The sequence below is a fragment of the Amphiura filiformis genome, chromosome 4, assembly GCF_039555335.1.
Source record: "Amphiura filiformis chromosome 4, Afil_fr2py, whole genome shotgun sequence".
NCBI classification, from domain to species: Eukaryota; Metazoa; Echinodermata; class Ophiuroidea; order Amphilepidida; family Amphiuridae; genus Amphiura; species Amphiura filiformis.
In genome coordinates, this window is record NC_092631.1 from 67,493,958 (window position 1) to 67,517,628 (window position 23,671).

A 23,671-nucleotide genomic window follows, 5' to 3' on the forward strand; every position below is an offset into this window, starting at 1 on the left:
ACCTAACATGGAGTGAGAATACGCTTGCGTCAGATCAATTAGATATATAGCAGCATCGGTATGGGGACAAGATGGGGGTTCACCAACTAATCAAGCTGCCACGATAGAGGCCTTCAAGGTGCTTTCCTATGTAAAACCAGCAGCATTTTTGCCTTGTGTACCCAAAAGACCCCACATGTATGTCAGGAGTTCATAGGAGGACAGCAGGCCCTCCAAACCAATTGTATTAGCCTTTGATTTGCTCTCAAATATAATGGAAAACATAAGAAATGCAGACCTGTGTATTTGGCCCTCAAGTAGGCACCTTAGAAATATGTGTGGCCCTTCATTGCCCTTGAACATGGAACAAAGAACCCATAGCATTCAAAATTCATTCTGACTATCGTTCATCATGCAGTAATTGAGATGAACTGACATTAATTAATTAGTAGATTCAAGAACAAAGGATAAATTTAGGTATTGGGTTTAATTTGGAGGAGGGGGTTCTTAGTGGAAATGATATGGGAATGTGTAGCAGATTCAGAGTGCATTTTCAGCCATTTTGGTTTATTGATGGCCCTCAATATTGTGAAAATTTGGCTTAAAAAAGGGTGTTTTTTCAAAATTTTCTCAAAAAGGTTCCTATGTGTGGTATTTTCAGGTTTGTTTTTCATCAAATCTGGGTGAAAGTTCCAGGGTAGTTTTTCAGAGTCTCAGCCGCACATCCCCACCCAAACCAAAGTTGAGACCCCCACATCTCATAATTAAATTCCGGGGGTCCCTTCAATATGAAATGGATATAGGTGTAGGGCTGGCACTTTCGCAGTAAGGGGCATTCCATGAGAGCAAAATGTAAGAAATATGGGATCATGGGGTGAGAGCATGATTCAGTGAGAGCAAAATGTAAAAAATATTGGGTCATTTGGTGAGAACATGACCTTTGGGTGAGAGTCAAAAACAGCACCACAGAACATCAAATTTCTAGTTCTAAATTGCTTCAAATTTCTTTGTTTGTTTTTTTCAAAATAAGTAACAAAATCAGTGATAAATGAAAGTTGCTGTTCAAATTGAACAGGTCTTTGAGTGGCAGATCAAATGGAAAAATAGGGGATCTTCGGGTGACAGAGCATGTGTTTGTAAAAAATATGGGGTCTTTAGGTGACAGCGACGCTGAAAAAGGGAGTCTTAACAGCCCTACATCCGTGTCACCTCCAAAGTGGGAGTGCCCCCCCCCCCCCTCGGATTATATAACATCCACGACTTGTCATAATCAATTGGAATTCACCATTGCTCATGTTTAACTATGCTTATTTAGACAAGAATTGGCTTGACCTGTGAGATGTCACACATAAGTAAGCCACTACTACATAGCCATCAATGCCAACAGCTTACAACCATACGAGCACCTGCAACTATTCTCTATTCACTATGATCATCACCAATGACCTACGATGAGTCAATTTCTAATTACCAAGAATCCATGTAGGTCATGTTCAATACTTGGTGAAGGAGTCATAGTCATACAATCTCAAATGAGTATTTGGTGTGTAATCTAATATCTTTCGCTTAACAGCACTTAGCAGAGAAACGTATGATGCTTACAGTGCGGAATCCAAGACAAAAATTACACTACTTTTATAAATCAAAACTAGTCTTGCGAACATGCCCGAATGAAACAAAATAATTATTTCTAATTATGCTTCTCATTCTACATGTAATTAGTACACACAAGAGGGAAATCAAGTCCCAATGTTCACCATACACATGATAAGTGGGTATGCTGTGCTCTTTTTAAGGAAACAATTATTTCACCAAGCAGGTTATGAGATTCTGCTTAAATTATGAGGAGGGTTTAATATAAAATGTTGAAATACAGGTCAATATTTTGAATTACACTTTCTTTTTTCAAAAAATTTGCAAACAAATTTCAGATATTTCTAGCTTTTTGTGATCTTTAGGGTCATTTTGCCTCCAGAAAAAAAATCCCAACCGACCAACCCTACTTGACAAGTCCGTCCAACCGTAGTAGAACAGTTTTTTGTTGCTGATGAACACTCACATATTATGTAGCTTTCACTTTGTATTATTAAATACACAGTGAACAACAGTGAGGTTTATTTTCACAAGAGAAAAATTAGGAACAATTAAAAACTGGCTAACTAATTGGGCTGTAATAGATTGGATGAACCCACCCAATTATGACCATGTGAAAATGTTGAATTCTGCACCTTGGAATCACAACAATTCTGTGAAAATATATTAAGCCTATAATATTATGCAGCATAGTGATGGTGCATTCTGAGTAGCTTGAAATCCTTTCTGTATTGGCACCTGAGGGCCGCAATTATACATCATTCTTGGAAAAAGGTAAAAACATGTAGAAAAAGAACTGCGGGTTCAGCGTAACATAACATCAGGTCAAACCATCGTTGGGCTATTCCAATTGAAATCCATACACCCTATGGAAGACATGACCTTAAATAAATCTCCCAAACAGGGGGTGTAATGAATGGAAGAACCCATTCAGGTAACCCCATTTGAAATTCACACTCCCTGTGTTTAAGGTCATGTCTTCCACAGGGGTGTATGGATTTCAACTGTAAGAGCCCAATTTGCTGCTGCATGATCAACCCAACCTAAAATGTAACAATAATTATGACAAAATCAGCATATATTATTGCAAACACTAAATAATTTTTAACTCATTAATATTATGCTGCAAGCAGTGCCCTACTTCAAATGATAGTAACATCTTTATTGAACAAAAATAAAATGCAGCGAGATACAGGCATTCGGAAAAAGCAATTTGTGAAAAGGGCTAATGTTGATGACAAGTTTGATTTCAAGAATTCTCGTCGTTGTCACAAGGCAATTCATTTTGTAGCTGTGTGCTGATAGATAAAGACATGCATGTGTTTGACAAATTATTCAACATCTTCCTATATGGTGTATGAGGGAACAGGTTCAAGTGGATTGGACTCGCTCCTTTTTAATCTATCAAGTCAGGATGAAAATACAGTTTGACTGTAAGCTCATGAGAGGTACTAAATCTACTGTGGCATGACATTTTTTGCATGATTTTTGTCATTTTGATCTTGAAATGCAAATTTGGTCAGTCTCTGGGCGAACTTTTTACAAACTGAATGAAAAATTATCTAAATGTATTTCAAAGCATCACAGTGCCTGTTGTCAAAATGACATAGATAAGGTGACTAAACCAAATTTCAAGGGATCAATGTGTGTCTAAAGCTGTGGAAAATAAATGTGTAACATCATTTGAAATTAATACTAATCTGCATCTACAGTATCTGGAGATTTCATTGAACTTTAACAATGGAACTGGGTCAGTTCCTGAGATTGCGATGCCCTCGCCACGAACAGGCTCAGCACTGGAGCCCCCTCACCCAGGGCATGATAACTGGATTCCAATATTGGTTGGTGCCACTGCCAGGGAGGGTCTGTTATACCATCAGTACTTGACCACTGCTATGCTACAAAATAACCATAGACCCGGGCATAGACCCTGGAAAAACAGTTCTCTCTCTTCTCTGTGCCCTCATAGAACCTCCAGGGTCTATGGTGCCCTACATTTGCAAAACCATTTAAATTGGTCCACATTTTGGATACAGTTCATTGTATTTGTGCAGTTAATTCTAGGTCATGAGGTAATTGACACTTTGTTCCATTGAGAAATAAACCACTGCTTGTAACAAATTTCCCCTTTGGGAAAATACTCAACAAGCAAAGGAATACTTGCCTTACAGGTCATCTAAACTTGACCTGGTTTTACAGGTTGCTGTGTAAAACAATTTTCTATTGTTCATTTTTAATGAGTCAAATTCTTCACAATTATGATAGTTCCCACTTGTTTGGTGATTGGTTAAAATTGAAACCAATAAAATTGATAAGAAAATGTTTTTGTTTTGCTAATTAATTGTGTCAAATGACCACTCAACATGCTCAACAGTTGGTGACTTTCTTTTTGAAGGCATTTATTTTTCTGTAACCCTTGAACAAAGGCCTCTTTCCATTATCTGCATGCTTATCTGATGGTGAATTCCTAACCCCTCCTATAGCACTAGCTTTTGGCAAGAATGAAGATTACACTTGGAAATGTCTGCATTTGGAAAATCCGCATCTTCCTCCCCCCCCAAAAAAAAACCAACCAAAACAACTGACTACAGGCCTGAAGCCGGTTCTACCCCTCCTATCATAGCAAATCATGTTGATAATAACATAAATGTGCAAACTCTATTGTGTGGGTGGGTGGGTGGACGTGTTATTCCTATGATGAACCTAAAAAACTACCACATTCCACTTACATGAACTGAAATTGCTTCATATAAAAATAATTGTTGTATTAAAATTCTATTTAGAAATGTTTTTAAATGCTTACTTGGCCCCTGGATATAACCAGAATGAAAGAAAGAAAGAAAAGTAATCAAGGAACAAAACAAAGATATCACTAAAAAGAGAATCATTTTATGCAACCATCCACATTAACCTGCTTCCATATTTCTAGACTACTTTGCAGTCCCTCTTTGATAAACAATTCAACCATCTGTGCCCATCTAAAAACAACACACACCCAGTGACCGCTCTACATACATGTAGTACATATCTCAGGGCATCACGTTTTTTCGGATGGGAGCGGTTATCGTTCTCAACTTGTAATCATTGTGAGAGGAGAATTGATATTGAAGTATGAATTTCAAAAGGGGCTCTCGAAGTAGACTACCATATTTCCATTAACACATTTATGAGTGGCCATTATATGTTAAAATCATCTGATCATCCTGACTGCGCTATACAAATGCTACATACTAGTACAGTATGTAATTATTAATATTACACAGAAAAAAAAAACAAGCCCAGAAGCTATTTCTACCCTTGCCTAACCATGCCATCAATGAATCCAAACACACCAAATATTAAAAATTCTAACCACCATATAATTTCAAATCCAATATTCCACCCATTTATGTACACTCAGCATATTTGAAATATAAATTAAATCTTAAATTGATCTTTTAGTGATTCCAGCTAACAAAATATTTGATAATTCTGAATAAATTAAAACATTAAACATACAAAATCTGAAATAAAATAAAATATCAGTATCAGTCTGTAATTGTGTTCCATGATAGGGGTGTTCAGACGATCAAGAATTCTTGAGGATTGGCGTACATAAGAATTGCAATTCCTAGTCAATCTCTGACTGCATGTAAACATGACTCCATTGAAGGAATTCTGGAGGTTTGCGATGCCTGATGATGTCAGCTTTTGAAATTGAAACCGGAAGCTTTAATTTGGGACTCAGGACACTATCAAGGCTACACAAGATTGATTTCTTCAAGTTTTTGCTCAAGAACCACATTGCTAAAAGCCTATTCAGTGATTTTCTAATCAGAGGATCGTAAAAATCATCCAAATTTAAATTTTGGCACCTTTGTCAAAGTCATAGTCTATGTACTAACATAGCCTGCTAGGGAAAGCCGGCAGCCATGTATTTAAAAAGACAAATAAGACATTTTACACTTTTTTTGCCAAATTTTTTGTTTCAAAGATAACAATTTAAATAACACATCTTTCACTTTTAGATAATTAATACACAATTTCAATTATTTCACACTTTACACACAAAAAGCCCTGCATGTGGACATGCTTACTATTGCTTAGTGTGTTCTATGATGTAGAACTGATTTGCTCATCATCTGTAGAGGACACATAGTATATGACAGCACAGATATATCATAATCCATCCAATTATGATGAAATATGTTACTATGCGCTATAGATTACCTCTAATTGCTATCACAGAGATAGCTCTGTAGATACTTGGACTTCAAATATTCAAGTTCAAGCATATACTGAGCTTGATTTTATTCTTATTTTGTTCATCAGTGTGATGAGTTTTATTAATTTATTTTTGCCTATTTTGATTTTTAGGGACCTGTACATATCAATATTTCTACTAGCAAAATACCCTATATTATTCAATCAATTATTGAAATCTTGCTCATAATTACAGAGCATATATCGGGTTTCTTTTTGTCATTTTCACTTTGAAAATTTGATTGGCCCAATTTTGAGTTATTGTCCTCAAATAAGGGGGTATTTACTTTTTGAGATGTCACTGTGTTTACATTCATTTGCATGCATGATTCATGCTGGTGAGGGTAATTCAAGCAAATTGTTGGTTACTCCCTCATGTAATTATACACAATATTAGGGTTAGGGTTAGGATTAGGGTTAGGGTTAGGGTAAGGGTAAGGGGTAAGGGTTATGGTTAGGATTAGGGTTAGGGTTAGGATTAGGGTTAGGATTACATGTAGCTTACACGAAATAATTACATGAAGGATCGACCAAATTGTTATCCATGGCATCATTTCAGTAGAGAACTTTGAATGTGTATTAGTTAACATACAATGTAGATCTTTATTGCAAGGGAAATATGCACAACCAAGAATTTATACCCCTAAGCATCGCAGCATCTAAGAAAAGAAACTGCTCATTAGAGAACAAATACTTGTCTCAGCATTCATTTGAGGTATCAACAGGATGACACACTATGTAACCCTCAACAGATCGTTAATTTACACATTAATTGGCTAATCACAAATATCTCCCGATATGTTACATAGGAGCATGTAGAGCATGATTTTACTCATCATAATTCTATCTTTTGATAAATTGTTTAAAATAACCTTTGCCTATAGTATAATTAGGCTATATCAAAAATATCAGCCAAATCTCAGGAAGCACAACCAATGGGAAGAAGCGATCTATTACAAGTGACATCATGCCTACCGACAGAATGGGAACTACATCATCTGCTATGAGGCCATTTTAGTCCATAGTGATGGCACTCTATTTCACCTCATAGAAGGGCATCTTATTTGATGATCCACAATCTACACAAAATGCTACAGTATTTTTTTACAAGGCAATATTATTTTACACTAATCATTCACAATAATTCTGGGAATAATTCCTTCCTTCATTGACTGTATTCAATCATGGTATTTATACAAGTATCCAATATATTACATACCATTCCATTCACATGATGTTACAATAAATTGTTTATAATATCATATTCTTATCGCTTATATTGATGTAAACTATGCTTGGTTAACAAGAATTGTATGATGATTGAGTTTGTCATACATGGCTTCGGTCCAGTCACTTCTTCACTTCATATAATCCTACACATTTACAATTTGTCAATCGGTATACTGATGGTCAGCTTGTAAGACAATCTTGCTTCATAAACAAAATTGTTTTAGAGAGGCTTCAGTTTCATACAGGGTGTCCAGGGAAAAAAAGTGAAACTACAAGTAATATTTGATAGCCAGGTATAAGCCTACATACTTGGTTAATTATGCTGTTATTTTCAAATCATACATCATTGTCATCATCATCACCGTTGAATCATCTTCATCATCATCTTCATCACCATCAATTGTTGTCATCATCATCAAAGTCATCATCATCAATCATCTTTCATTAGAATCATTTTACTTTTATTGATATTATTATTCACTTTTTTTTATTTTGACATCAAACATGTCTGGAGCACTTGCAGTGGACCATAACTTACTGAAATATATATGTTGTAATTCTGTGGGCACACTGGCATTTTTTCAAGATAGTTATATATGTATCAATATTAATATAGTATTACACACCCTTCCATGCCACTCTGCAAATGGTCACTTTCAAATTGGATCACATTTCAGCCAGGTAATTAGGAATTTAGTTTCATTTCCATTATATTTTAACAGCTAATTCAAGCAGCTCTAATTAAGTGAATGACCATGATGACAACAGGTAAAAAAAGTCCATGTTATGAATGCCCTACTTTTATTTACACACAACAAATGCAAAACTGTGTCATTAATCTCTTTGTTCACTCTATATCATGCAGGTAACTTTGCTGTGTGTGTGTGGAGGGGTGTTGCCAACTGGATAAGGTATTTTCGTAAATTAAAAGAGTTACCACCTACATGTATCTGGGACATAAAGAACAGCATACATTTCCAAATATCTTGTCAGTATTTATCTATTTTACTGAATGCACCTATCAGTTCCACTTGAGTGAGAAGGAGGCATCAACACACACAGTATCCATGGGGTGAAACCACATCTTTCTCACTCAAGTGGCATCAACACACACAGTATCCATGGGGTGAAACCACATCTTTCTCACTCAAGTGGCATCAACACACACAGTATCCATGGGGTGAAACCACATCTTTCTCACTCAAGTGGCATCAACACACACAGTATCCATGGGGTGAAACCACATCTTTCTCACTCAAGTGGCATCAACACACACAGTATCCATGGGGTGAAACCACATCTTTCTCACTCAAGTGGCATCAACACACACAGTATCCATGGGGTGAAACCACATCTTTCTCACTCAAGTGGCATCAACACACACAGTATCCATGGGGTGAAACCACATCTTTCTCACTCAAGTGGCATCAACACACACAGTATCCATGGGGTGAAACCACATCTTTCTCACTCAAGTGGCATCAACACACACAGTATCCATGGGGTGAAACCACATCTTTCTCACTCAAGTGGCATCAACACACACAGTATCCATGGGGTGAAACCACATCTTTCTCACTCAAGTGGCATCACCACACACAGTATCCATGGGGTGAAACCACATCTTTCTCACTCAAGTGGCATCAACACACACAGTATCCATGGGGTGAAACCACATCTTTCTCACTCAAGTGGCATCAACACACACAGTATCCATGGGGTGAAACCACATCTTTCTCACTCAAGTGGCATCAACACACACAGTATCCATGGGGTGAAACCACATCTTTCTCACTCAAGTGGCATCAACACACACAGTATCCATGGGGTGAAACCACATCTTTCTCACTCAAGTGGCATCAACACACACAGTATCCATGGGGTGAAACCACATCTTTCTCACTCAAGTGGCATCAACACACACAGTATCCATGGGGTGAAACCACATCTTTCTCACTCAAGTGGCATCAACACACACAGTATCCATGGGGTGAAACCACATCTTTCTCACTCAAGTGGCATCAACACACACAGTATCCATGGGGTGAAACCACATCTTTCTCACTCAAGTGGCATCAACACACACAGTATCCATGGGGTGAAACCACATCTTTCTCACTCAAGTGGCATCAACACACACAGTATCCATGGGGTGAAACCACATCTTTCTCACTCAAGTGGCATCAACACACACAGTATCCATGGGGTGAAACCACATCTTTCTCACTCAAGTGGCATCAACACACACAGTATCCATGGGGTGAAACCACATCTTTCTCACTCAAGTGGCATCAACACACACAGTATCCATGGGGTGAAACCACATCTTTCTCACTCAAGTGGCATCAACACACACAGTATCCATGGGGTGAAACCACATCTTTCTCACTCAAGTGGCATCAACACACACAGTATCCATGGGGTGAAACCACATCTTTCTCACTCAAGTGGCATCAACACACACAGTATCCATGGGGTGAAACCACATCTTTCTCACTCAAGTGGCATCAACACACACAGTATCCATGGGGTGAAACCACATCTTTCTCACTCAAGTGGCATCAACACACACAGTATCCATGGGGTGAAACCACATCTTTCTCACTCAAGTGGCATCAACACACACAGTATCCATGGGGTGAAACCACATCTTTCTCACTCAAGTGGCATCAACACACACAGTATCCATGGGGTGAAACCACATCTTTCTCACTCAAGTGGCATCAACACACACAGTATCCATGGGGTGAAACCACATCTTTCTCACTCAAGTGCAACTTGTGGGTGTATTTATTTAGTAAATACATAAATCAAAACTAATGACCAACAAGTTATGATGTTAATTCCCTTTATTATATTTTATGTGTACACAGTTGTACACATCAAGTTATCTTCCAGGAACCCAAACTGCTATCATCAAAAAACAACTGTCATAAGGGCTTATCTGTAAAAGCATAGTCACTGCTCATCAGGGCACTATGGTTGTAGGCTACATATCAATCTGACGATTTGTTTATTTGTTTGTTTGTTTGTTTGATAAAACAGTCAGTCTGTGATGCTTGGGTTACACACTCGATTGGATACTAAGATGATTATTATCATGAAATGAATCAATCAGGACAAAGACAGTACAAGTGCTCATGCATGGGGCAAAAGACAAAGGAATAATATGAAATTTAATTAAAATTATGGTAATTTTTTGAATGGTGACAGATTTGACATCACCAGAACAATAAGTAAACACTTCTCATAGACGCACTCTTTGTCATCATATTCATAACTGCACATTATTTTGTATTGACATAAATTGACACAGTGGGTCTATGCCTCATCACATTCATGGTAATTTACTATGTATTATTCATCTCATATCCCGCTGATGAGATTTATATAATACCATGTAAGTTGTAACGCTCACACAGCTTGTCTCTTTGACTCACTCCGTACCTTTGCTAATACACCACATGAGATTTCCTGTTCAATATGGATGGATGGATGGATGCTCTTGTGCTATGAAAAAGGCGTACTGAAGGTTTCCATGCAAGAACTTACAGTTCAACTGATCCCTTTGCCTGTAGAATAGGCTTTAATAACAAAAATACAGGTTTCTGCGATAATTGTGGAATGAATTATGCAGGCTTGTTTTTTGTGTTTTCCCTAGCCCTGCTATAGGGCCTTTTGACTGGCGGCAATTCCTAAAAACACTGAGAACTACTAAAACCCAATGACAACTCCCACCCATGGGGGGGGGGGGTTGAATGGTCACTGGGTTTTAGCCATTCTCGGTTATAGTATTTTTAAAAGGCCCTATAGTAGGGCTGGTTTTCCCCATGGTATTGATGTAGTTAGCAGAAAAACCTGATTGTCTGATGATAGAGATCAAATTACTGAACTTTTTTTTTTATTATTATTATTATTATTTTAATCTTTACCCAGAGCAAACAGCGCACATACATGTAAATGTTTTAGATGTGCGCTGGCTGCTCTGGGTATTAAAAGATTTTTTGTTAAATTGTTCATCCCATCAACCAAGAGAACTAAGTATATAATTTCAGATCAAATTACTGTTATGATTGAGTGGAATCAAAATAATTCCTCTTAAATTTACAGTGTGCCGTTTACAATTTATGTGCAAATTATTTCCTTCTCATTTTTGCCCATGTTATTTTTGCAGCATATTCCTGTATCTGTATACTGTATCTGTATGTTCACTGCACTGTATGGGGAAAGATGCGTTTTGTAAAGCCTGCTGTATCAATACAATATAACACCACATATTGAAATCAAACTCTTGACAGCTTATTGAAATGAACATCCCAGCAAACACAGAACGTTTTACCAAAAACATTTTTAAAATATTGGGTAATAAAAGAGCTTTTAAGCTATGATATTAATATACCAATGTTTTAATAACTAGGCCTATATAGAATAAAAATTGAAAACTTGCTGCAACACATTCAAACATGTAAGTCACGAGTGACATTTGACAAAATATTTTGCAATAACATTTTGATAACATTTTTAAAATGTTGTTTTTTAAAACTGTAGGGCCTAGAATGTTTTACAAATGTTTTCAAGATCTTTCTATAATGTATTACAGTGTTAAAACTTATTTCCAAAAAAAAATAAAAAATTTGTCCAAAACAAAACATGTTCATAACATTAACATTTATTACAAACAGAAAATAATTTGTGTCTGCTGGGATATCACTCAAATTGGAACACATTTTCTGATAGATCACTGGTGATATCATAACAAAGCTGAAATCTGTGAAATTGAACCATGGAAGGAGTACTTCCATGATTGAACTAAACCTAAATAAATCACAGATGAATTTACATTGGATCAGTTTGTAATGCCAATATGATTTCCATTTGCTCCATTAGTATCTATGTGACCTCCACCTGTCTAATTTCATTTTGTCATCCTCTTATACCAACCTCCAGTCTCGTTTACTGTGTGTGCTCGTTAGCCAGGAGGAATTAATTACACAATCCTGTCATTATCTGACTGTATGTAATTAGGACTAGTATGATATTGCTACATTGGGAAGTATTTATACACTGGGTGTTATTATACTATGGTAGAAAATGCAAATGCAGTCATTGCACATTGATGTATCACTATGGAAATGATGATTACAAAATCATCACTGTACCAAAATAACTTTGTTGTTATTATCATTATTAATTTTATCATCATTATCATGGGACAAAAAATAAAACTGTCAAAGTTTAGCCTTTTAAAAGGAAATAGTACTATTATCTCATCAGGGATCTTTACTGCTTTACTGGACGGGTTGCTGATAAACTTTGTTGCTGCTCATCCCTTTTTAAAGAGATTTTTTATTTCCAAAAGTGCCTGTCCATAGGCCAAAAAAATGTTTGGTTGCCCTCATAGACCGACCGAAAAAATTGGAAATCTTGGGTCGGGTTGTTTTGGGTTTTTTTTTCAATCACTTTTTAGAAGAAACCTTAAATTTGGACAGTATCAAGGACATTTTATATTTGTTATTCACTCATTTTATTTATTAAATGCATATTTGAAACAAGAAGTATTTCCATTAAAATTCAGTCCAAAAATGCACAAATGTTTACCATAAAATGATCACGCATTTGTCAATACTAGCCTTTTCAAACTGAAGGAACAGCCCATGAAAAAAAAAATGAAAAGATCAACCTACCGACCCTCCAAATTTTTGACTTAGGCCAAAAAAAAAAATATTGTTGTGTTGCTAACAAGTGGAAAAATGGGAAATTTGGGTAGGACGGTCGGATTTTTTTTTTTTTTTTTTAAACCTTCAGTTTTTAAAATCCCCACAAATATTAAATAATGCTTGTTCAATTAGGGGACATTTGGATACCTGTTAGACAACAATTAAAGACTAGTCTTACAATAAAATATTAATTTTAAGTGAAAATCATTGAGTTTTTGAACAAATCTGTAAAAATCATCATTCAAAAAAAAAAAAAAAAATTATGCGACCCTGATTTTTCAGGATTTAGGGTAGGACGGTTGAGGGCAACACAACAATTTTTTTTTTTGGCCTTATAAGGGCAACCAAACAATTTATTTTTTTTTGGCCTAAGATGGGTTGCTTTCCACCTGTCTACCTTGGTACCACTGGACACAGGATGTGCAGTAATTTAAACATTGCACTGTCAACTTGGTTGTAATCAATATTATGTTTATCTATCTAGCACTGCACTATTCCATATCTTTCATTTCATTAGTTTTCCCAATACATAATGTATTTATTCAGCAGTCATGATAAAATCATTATCTACCACCTTTTCTGTCACTGATAATTGAATTGAATCTACTGAGTTATGATATGATGCACAAGAACACCAAATTATTGATCATAGCGATGTTGGCCATATGAGGGAGGAAGGAAGGAGGATGTTCACCTAGTGACTCATCTTCTTATTGATGGAGATGATGAAGATGACCCAAGCAGAATTGCACTGACCTTAATCACTCAACACTGACACTGCATGACTGACACACTTGCCATGCTTTATACATGAAGTTCTATGAATCTGCAGATATCTCATTTCGGACAGAATATCTAAATCTTGATTTTTGTTTGGGTAGAGATTTTCAAACCATACCCCAAAAATATACTCAATTTGACAAAGAGATCCAAAAAATCTACTCATTTTCAATTATTTCTGTTCAAAATTATGGTAAATTTGCCCAATTCTAGAAATTTTGTGTAAATGTTGCTGATGAAGAAGTGCACTATGACTGAATTTGCCAATTAATTCACTGTTCATTTTTGTTCACTTTGCTCTGCACACCCACACCAATGAAATGTCAAAGGAATTACACAGTTTTAAATGACAACTCAAATTACTAAGCCTTAAATTAATTTCCTTAAATTCAATTAGGTATAGGCCTAGCCAACATGATCAGAACCCTCATTAATTGCTCTAGTCTATCATTAGACCATGATTTCAATTGTATGATTTTGTTTCATTGCAATAATGAGATAATTGTGAGGAATTGGTATATGGATAGATGTGAATGAGATGGAAGATATGAGCAATGAGATCTGACATTATCACAGTGATATTGGTAATTGGGTTTTATTGGAAATGTTTCAAGTTTAATCACCCAAGAATGTTTGACTTCACTGACTGGATGCCAGACTAGGTGGAAATATTTTACAATTTCAAGAAGTTTTCCATTTTATTTTTAGCAGAAATAAGAGGAACACAAAAATATAGTACACTGTTTTGGTGTTTCTCTTCTGGAAGTCAATTTGTTTTCCTTCACCACAATGCAAGATTCATAACAAAGCAGATGAACTAACCTCCTAACTTTATCTATTGTTATGCAATACACCTATTGCATTGTGGGAATTTCATCACAAATTGGCTTCCGAAATCCACATATTATGGCCTAGTTTGTTTTAGTTGAGCACACAACAAACTTACAATGCTTGTTTTGGTAGTCTCTTGTGGACAACAACCAGGGATGTGAGCTTTTGTATTCTTTATTTCCAGTGGTAATATTCGCATGCCAAGTTGTACCATTTCCATCCAATAATAAGCCACTACAACTATCAGACCTAAGACCTGCTCTGTATTTTTGCAATCATCAATAATGTACTGAGTTAACTATTATCTCTCTATGGACAGTCATCTTCCCTTCCTGGAGTCTAGAGCCTTTGACCTATCACTATTTACACTTGCACCTATGTTGAGCTATGAGTATGAATTGAACGAAGCAGGTAGGCTAGACAATCCCATGCAAGCCAACAGATTACTAATGATATTTACCAATGAGTAGAAAGCGTGATAAAGACTAGCTGGCCGGCAAGCAAAGCAAACATAATCAAAAGGTATCTAATTGGTATACTATTTAAAAGCCGACACACACGTACAGAGTAAGAGAGAGCTGGCTTGAAAAAAATCATATTTTATTGGCATCTCATCAATACTAACAAATTAATAGACTTCATTTGGTCTTGAGTTACATAATTATAACAATTACATTGATTTGAATTTGGCCAAATGAATTCAATGTTTTATGAATCCACATCAGTTTATTGAGCCTTTATCTGTGGTTGGTTGGAATTAAACATACTGAAGTTGTTGTGAATGTTGTCATCCTTAAAATGTGCATCAGCATCATTCATTATACAACTACTAGATACACAAGTCATGTCATATACACGAACAAATCCTCCCCCAACAAACAAGAAAACAAATACACACAACAAGCAAACACAGAAGATACCGGGGAGGAAGACTCTCATTTCAGAGGTGACACGTATGCATGGGGCTGTTAAGATCCCCATTTTCAGTATCACTGATTTAAAATACACAGACCCTGGTTTTTTCTAAACATACATGTATGCTCTGTGTCACTCTAAAGGCCCTTAATTTCAATTTCAATTTAATGTCAACATAATTTGTTCATCACCGACTCCATTACTTAGGCCTATATATTTGACCAAAAAAAGTCATTTGTAATCCATTTAGAACTAGGCGGCTTCTGTAAGACTGCTTTGGCCCTCACATATTGAAGGCCTCCATCTTGGAATTCATGTTCTTACAATGTCCCCCTTTTAGGTCCAAAAGTCTGTCTCTCACCACAGACTGTATTTGTATGCTCCCACCTGAGGCCCGTGTATTTTTCTCTCACCAAGCCCCTACATCAGCATAACCTATAGCAATTTCATATTGAATGGAAACAAACAAATATTAAAATTTACTATTAGGCCCTTCACAATTAATTCTTAGTTTCCTGTTTCATGGTTGAAAACCAGGGATGAGGCGACTTTTAATTATTAATTATTAATTATCTTTTATTTTCTTTATTTTAATATAAGTGGTCGCAACCTACATCAAGCCATTTTGACAAGGAGCATGCATTTAATTATTTTACTTCTATGTTTGATTTTATACATAAGTAATGGTACAATTAGGTTCTATGTTTATTCATCATTATAGATGATATGATCAAAGTCAGAAAGTAGCAAATGGTAGTCATTCAAAGTTATTTTAAAGAGAAAATCCAAAATATAAATAAAATAATTAAATATTTTGCAATTCTCTACTTTGGACGCTGGCGGGAAACAGGAAACTAAGAATCAATTGTAATTGGCCTTATCAACACGATCAAAAAAGTTAGGTAACATTTATTGTGTTGTGCCACTATGGGTACATTCAGTACATTAATTTTGTGCTAAAGGCCTACAATGTACATGTAGGCCTATGCAGCAAACCTGGCCCACAGTTTTCCATCATCACCATTACATCCCATAAATCCTGTTTGTATACTATCTCTGTGGTGGAGACACCATGGATGAGCTACAACGCTATGACCCTTGACCACCCACTACTCAGTGGAATACTCCCTTTCAGGTCAATAAAAGGTCAGAACAGCCTCAAGTCATCCACAGTGTACACTTGAATTTCATCCAGCTGCTTGCAAAGTATTTATAAACACTGACAACTTTGCACTTGACAATTGACATTGCAAACAAAAACATCATTTTTTGCTCAATATTTCGGGCCTACATTAGATTTTCCCTCAAGTTCTGTCATTTTCGAACGCACACACATTTAAGTTGAAAATGCACTCAAATCCTGTATCATTTATATGCAGTTAGACTTTTTGCAGTTAAAATATTTCCCCCTGCCATTATTTACCAATCCAGGGTACACACAATTATTGCTTTGCATGCATTTGTCCCAGTAAAGTAATTCTAAAATTTTAGCCAGTATGCCAATAGCCAATATCATGAAGGTTAATGTGTATTGAAGTGGGAGGGGTAGGGGGTACTGATGTGACAAGCCTGTGAAAGCATGTTTTTGTCAATATATCCCACTTTTGACACACCCCCCCCCCTCTCCACACTTCAGGAAAGGGGGCCTATTGACAAGCAAATACCGTTTTAAATGTTGACAAAATTCAATTTCAAATTTTAACCAATCTAGATAGGCTACAGTAAAATCAAACTGCCACAAAAATTTAAGATAAACTTCCCACAAGTTTGATGAATGTTTGGGATCATAGTTCATCTAAACTAGTCATAACTGGGAATACTTAGAGAATGATATACATCCAGTACAAACATAAACCGACATATAACTCTTCTCTCCATGGTAAATAGTGCAAGATAAAGTTTATGAGAACAATTAAAGCAATATTGTAACTTTTGCTGACAAGGGTTCCCTCAATGTTTTTCAAAATTTGGATTTTTAAACAATTGTAATATATATATATACTACATGTAGCTATACTATAGGCCTACATAGCCTACTTTTACTAACATTAGTAACATACCCTTCAAAAATCAAGGCTTTTGGTGCTGAATAGTGACAAAATATGAAATCCAACGCTAACACTAGCATCCATGATGCTCATAACACATCAAAAGGAACCACCTCAGGGGCTGTGCAAAATATGTGTACTGGGGTACCGGTAGTGAATTCTCAAAATGGTCTGCCAAAAATAGCTTGCCCCCCCCTTTTAACGTGCCCAAAAACCTTTTCCCCCCTTTTGATGAGCCAAAAATCTTTGCCCCCCTTACACATTTTGGGGAACCCAAATTTAGAACCGTAAGTGCGTTATCATATAGGTGAACCGAGCAGGAAATTTTGCATATATTTGAACGTGCTCCTAATGTTTTCCTACACCTTTTTAGGGCGTCACTATAGAAACGGTGCCCAAAATACCTGTGCCAAAAAATTGCTTGCCCCCCTCCTTTCGACCTGCCAAAACCTGCTTGAACATCCCCCCCCTTCGACCTCTTTGATTTCTTTGTTTTACCTAATTTTTTGGATCAAAATTAAGAGGTGACTTATAGATCCTGCCTGTGAAAGCTATAAATGTAATAAATCTATTTTATTATGGAGATGGTCAATATTCTGTCGGTCCGTGCCACGTCACTTCCGGTTGACTATGCCACTCACGGTCGAGTGAAAACAAGTCCCTGATTCGATTTTTGTTGATGATTTCTGCCATTTGGTGTTATGTAAATTTTGATCGCAATGGAATCAAACATTTACCGTTTATATACTGACAAACTTAAAATTAAATTCCATGGTCGAGTGTCGTTTTTTCCGAAATTGAATGTCACTCCAACAACATCGCTATGTAGCCTCCTTCACAGCCGGTTTCTGTTGTTCATAACAAACTGTGAGCCACATGCAGTTTGGGCCCAAGACTAGAGATAGCCCGGATGTTGGACCGACAGAATAGCTTTAATAAATTTTTTAATAATATTAATGCAGGGGCAGTCTGAAAATAGTGACAGAACTGTACTCTTAAAAAATATTTATATTTCAGGGGAATTGAGATCAAAGCCAGGGGATCAAAGTGAATTTTTGATTATTTTATTCTTGGAAGTAACCACATTGGTCCTAATCATTTTGTTTCATACAAAAGTTTTTTTTTTTTTAAACAATCCACCTGAAAATTGATTGAAATGTACAAGGTTGACATTACAATGCATACCTTTTGCTGTGCTTTGGCAAAGTGGATGTTATTTCAATAGCCCATGGCAATTAAAGGGTCATTCAATGTCAGCCCATTGATTAATGAAAACCACAATAGCTTTGTAATTGTATCTAAAAGCTCTTGTAGCAGACAGGTGTAATTGTACTTTTGGTTTAAAAATTGGTCTTTTAATTCATTTAAAAATTCATTTCAAAATATCTCTTAAAAGTACATTTCTATCAACCCAATGTTACTTTTTTCAAGACTGTCATACACACACAAAAATCACCTCAACCAAAAAAACCCTTAGGCAACATATTTCACAAACCAATGGCTACTTTGTGGTCTGGAAGTATCTAGACTGACAAAATGGGGTGAATTTGAACCTGGCTATAAGTATATGTTCAATTGTAAGGCTCCATGCCCACACATAATGGACAGAAATGGAATTGACTTACGGTTATTTAAACATGTAAACTATATGCTTTCAATGGGTCTTGTTAAAAGGCTTGGTAATAATGGGAACAAACTCACTCAATTTACTTGCAAACCAAATTAGATTTGAAACCTACTTTCAGGCTCAGGCTTTTTACCTGGCTGTCTAGAAAGTGGTTTGTGCTGCTTTTGTGCATGATATATCCTCACTATGTGAACAAATGGTGGTACAGCATTTGAATTTACACTAAAAATCCTTTCAAAATCTTATTGTGGAACTACATCATGTACCAGTGTTTAAAAATATGATCATTTTGGAATTTTATAAATATGATAAATGTCTCTCAATGGAAAAAAATTGGCCCAAATCTGTAATTTACATTACAAAATATTTCCCACAAATATGTACATTGTAGACCTACCGCCTAGCATGAAAACCTTACACAATGATCAACTGCCCATGGTATAATGTGTACTACTAAAACATGTGTCCACAAAACTCATTTATTGTACCATCCCTGGTGAGACAGATACTTTACTATGTTGATTCATTAAATTGGATACCTGGATAGGCCTATATGTTATGTTTCTCAGTCCTTAAATATTCAAGTATAGTACACTATTAAAGGGAGATTTTGTGATCCAAGCATCCTCTTTTTATGACATTTTCCAGTAGATCCACGAAAAAACCTTATTCCCAAAATTCCGAGTTTGCGAGTTATGCTTGATTATGTGTATTACACTGCTCCATAGGCCACTGTTGTACTGTCTGGTACCAGAACGAAATTCAAAATTTGGCGATATTTTTGCTAAATGAATCAATCTGCAAGAAATATTTGGTACATAAACATTATGTAGCCAGAGGTATCCAGTGGTATAAAAATCTCAACTTTTTTGGAGGAAAGTGGGGGGATGAGGCTGTGGATCACGAAATGCCCTTTTAAAACAGGGAAGATGTGACACAACATCTAATGGGGGAGGTACGGGTTGTTTTACAATCAGGCAGAGCACCATATTGTTTACTTGTAAAACTCATTAATTGTACCATTTCTTCAAATGTTGAAAATTCTGTCAAAAATGTCCTCTCCGAATTCAAGCTCGTAATCCATAGTTAAAATTGACCCAAGACTAAAATTATATTTTCTTGAAAAACACCTGATTGTAAAACAATGCGTACTTTGTGTCATAAGGGATAAAAAAAATGGAGACTAGCTCTCCTCCGTACAGGCCTACATGATTACTATATATAATATGTACAATATCAACTTGTAGAGCTATAGACAACATGTAAGCTCTATTTAAAATCATAATTAAAAGAAAGAGCTCTGCAAAAAAAATGTTTAGAGCAGTGCCGAAGAAGCTCAAATTGTCTATGGTCACAAATTTAAAGATGAGCTTGTTGTGAAGCACATTTTATATACCGGTATTAAAAGTGCAATATTCCACAACTTTGTAATCAATTTTCTACATGTTATTTCACATCTACAATGCATGTGTGTTTTATATCCTGAGCAATTTTGCCTAAATATTTTAATCAATTATTGTTCCATGTGTAGTTTTATGCATTTTTGCATGGGACATGACTCAATATCTTATTTAATCATCAAGTTGATATTTTAACAATATACATTCGTTGTGACTCAATTGGTAGGCTTACATGTAAAGTATCAACAATTCTGGAAAACTTCAAACAGCCAATCTTTCTCAAAATATCTCAGTTGTGATTCATGACATTTTTCTTTATTATAGTATGATATGTAGACATGAAAACAACAAGGCTGCAAGATCTGTTCTGTTTTGAGTTTGATCAGTGAAGCTTGGCATAGTTTTCTCACAAAATCACACACCATGTCAAACCATTAGTACCATTGTAAACAGGTCCTAGACCAAAAGGGGTATTACACCCATCCCACAATGCATTAGGATTAAGGTGGTGTGATTTTTCGATGCATTGCAAAGTTTATATCAATGTTTTTCCAACATTTGACATGTTTTTAAAAATCCTGTCATATTGACAATATTGAAATCATCAAATTGTCAATGTTTTTGACATGAAAATAGAATTCAGTAGTTCTTAGACTTTATACTTTCTTGATAAAGGTGACAGAATTACAACCAAATCAGTGAAATCAATATATTGAGCACTACTACATGTACACAAGTGACATGGTAACATGACTGACATGATTACAAGCTTGGCAGTAATGATTTGAAATATATCTCAAAAAGTCATTTTGTTGACTTTGTGCTCATTATGAGAGAGTGGGTCAAACATAAACAATGTAGTCAATGTTTTCAATGTTTTTATTTTTTACATTTTTATTAACATCGTAACACATTATGATTTTTAATCAAATATATATATATTAATCTGAACCTAAAAATTGTCTCACACATAATGTGCAATATTAGTCGCAGTTTCAACAAAATATCCACTGCACAGACTGCCTGTCTTTCCAGTTGAGTTGTAGAATGCTCTTCTGATGTCCTTCAAAAACTAAAGTAAACCTGATCAGCGCCAAGACAAAGAAACTTGAGTGTTTTCTAAAACTAGACTTGTTGCCCCTGGGGGTACTAGGGTGTGAATGTGATGCAGCCTCCCCTCCCAATCAAGAAAATGTTCCAATAAAGTATAGGGGAATGCCCCAAGCCCCCAAAACAACCTCCCTCTCCTATAAAACTGCATTGCATCATGGGAATGCTTAGGAATAGGATAATTTATTTATGCTCTTCTGATCACAGACAAAACAGGGGAAATACCATTTGCTACACTGTCATATAGGCCCCAACAAGCGTAGGAAGTTCAATTTTGTGCCACAATATGATAATTCTACAAAATTTTTGAGACCAAATGATTGGTTATAAAAATACAAAGCCATGTCCAATGTACTGGCATTGTACAATGTATGTAACTCCGATGAGAACATGAATCAAATAGGCTTAATTAACACTTGGTCCGGCCCAGCTACGTATTTTAGCATGTACACGCTTCACCCTGGCGACAGCCGACTGAGAACTTGAGAAGGGTCCACCACCAAAAATCAAAGAGCACAAAAGTTTGTGAAGAGTTAGCTTATTTAAAATTTGGATTTACTGATTCAACAATAATTTACGACAGATTTGTTATCCCCTGTTTGTACTGACACAACTACAAATCCAATTACCTATACCGTACTTTGGGTCACATCAAGTTCCGTAGTCATTAATGCTTTTTTGCGGTTGTGCTACATGTACAAGAGTGCTGACAAACTGGCCTTGACTTACTTACAACTATGCGTATGTGTATGCTCTGGCTAATTAACTTTATGCACAGGATTGGGCCGCTTCCAGCGAAATACCGTACGCAAAAAATGTTACGCGCATACGTGTATCTAATCTGAGGCGCCGGTAAATGAGGCGTATTTCCTTTCCGGTAGCATACTGGTCGATTCAGTTTAAAACATTCAATGGGAATAGTGTCAAGTGGCTGTTAAATATACACTTAACGGTAAGAATATTTTCACGAGGTGAAATATGGATTGTTCAATTCCATTTCAACAAGGCTTTCCAAAATTGAATGGAACAAAATTCATATCACCACATGAAAATATTCTTTCCAAGAAGTACTATTATTTACATAACATTCAATACTGAGACCATAATACAATATGTTTCATAATTAGTTTCAATATTTTAAATGCAAAATGCCTACATTTTGTAGATAGAAACAACACAAATACCTGTAGTTGGCACAGTGACAAAAGGTGGTGGTCACCATACATGCGTGTGTTAAAGTTATCGCTACAACTACTTGCATGTTTATTGTACGTTTTAAATTAAACAGGCTAAAATGGACTTACAATTACAGGAGTGTAAAATTACGTATCATACATATGCCATAAACAAAATGGCAGTTGCACTCTACGCATAAAAGAAAAATGTCCAGCACAAAGGATGTGCAGTTGTATGCCAAAGTCATTGTATGTGCATAATCCCTCACTACATCATTGAAGTCATTGATGTAATAAATTCTGGCCGTGCCTATGTTTATTTTAAAATTTATGTCATCTATTAAATAGTGAGCAATTTGATTTGTCACACATATCGTGATCCCCGTGATACACACGTGTGTACACACGCGGAGGTATCATTTATATAAATAGTGTATACCGGCATCATGATGATAAATCATATTGTTGTTGATTGTCCATCATGATGGCATGGGATGATGTGATTTGGATGCGGACCGGGTCCCGGGACCGGGTTTGGCAATGTTTGGAGAACATCAATCGAAATCTTGTCAATAAAGTAATATTGTTCATCAATCAATGACATCATCATGTTGTTGTTGTTGTGATAGTTGTGATCATGATCAGTATGATAGAAGTACAGTATGTACATTATTTCTCAAGCTACGTACATCATTTGCAATGCATTATTATTGCCATTTATACTGGTATACCGTATTACAATATCAATGTACTTACATGCTATCAGCATAGCCCGCATCATGACTTGGTCTTGCCGATGTCTTGATGTGCTCTGCCACCGAAAACCCAAATAGACTTCCATCTTCTCCCTGTTTTACCACTGGTATCCTAACATCCAAATTAAAACACTGGATTTCTGATATAAGCACCGTTAATAGATCTAATATAAGGATAAGAGTTCTCGTGCCAAACTCCGGTATTCTTGCCATTTTGAATGTGTTTGATCATCCAAGGACAGGGTTTACTTCTGTACGGCTATCCCACA

General features: G+C 36.0%; 1 protein-coding gene across 3 annotated transcripts in view; it reads right to left on the reverse strand.

Moving 5' to 3' along the window:
* LOC140151261 (integrin alpha-6-like) overlaps positions 1-23,671 on the reverse strand; it is a 68,082-nt gene extending 44,411 nt beyond the window's left edge. For all 3 annotated transcript variants that reach the window (XM_072173537.1, XM_072173535.1, XM_072173536.1), the window contains exon 1: positions 23,404-23,671. In XM_072173537.1, coding sequence (XP_072029638.1) covers positions 23,404-23,615 — 212 coding nt within the window. In that variant the 5' untranslated portion in view covers positions 23,616-23,671. The remainder of the gene's footprint in view (positions 1-23,403) is intronic.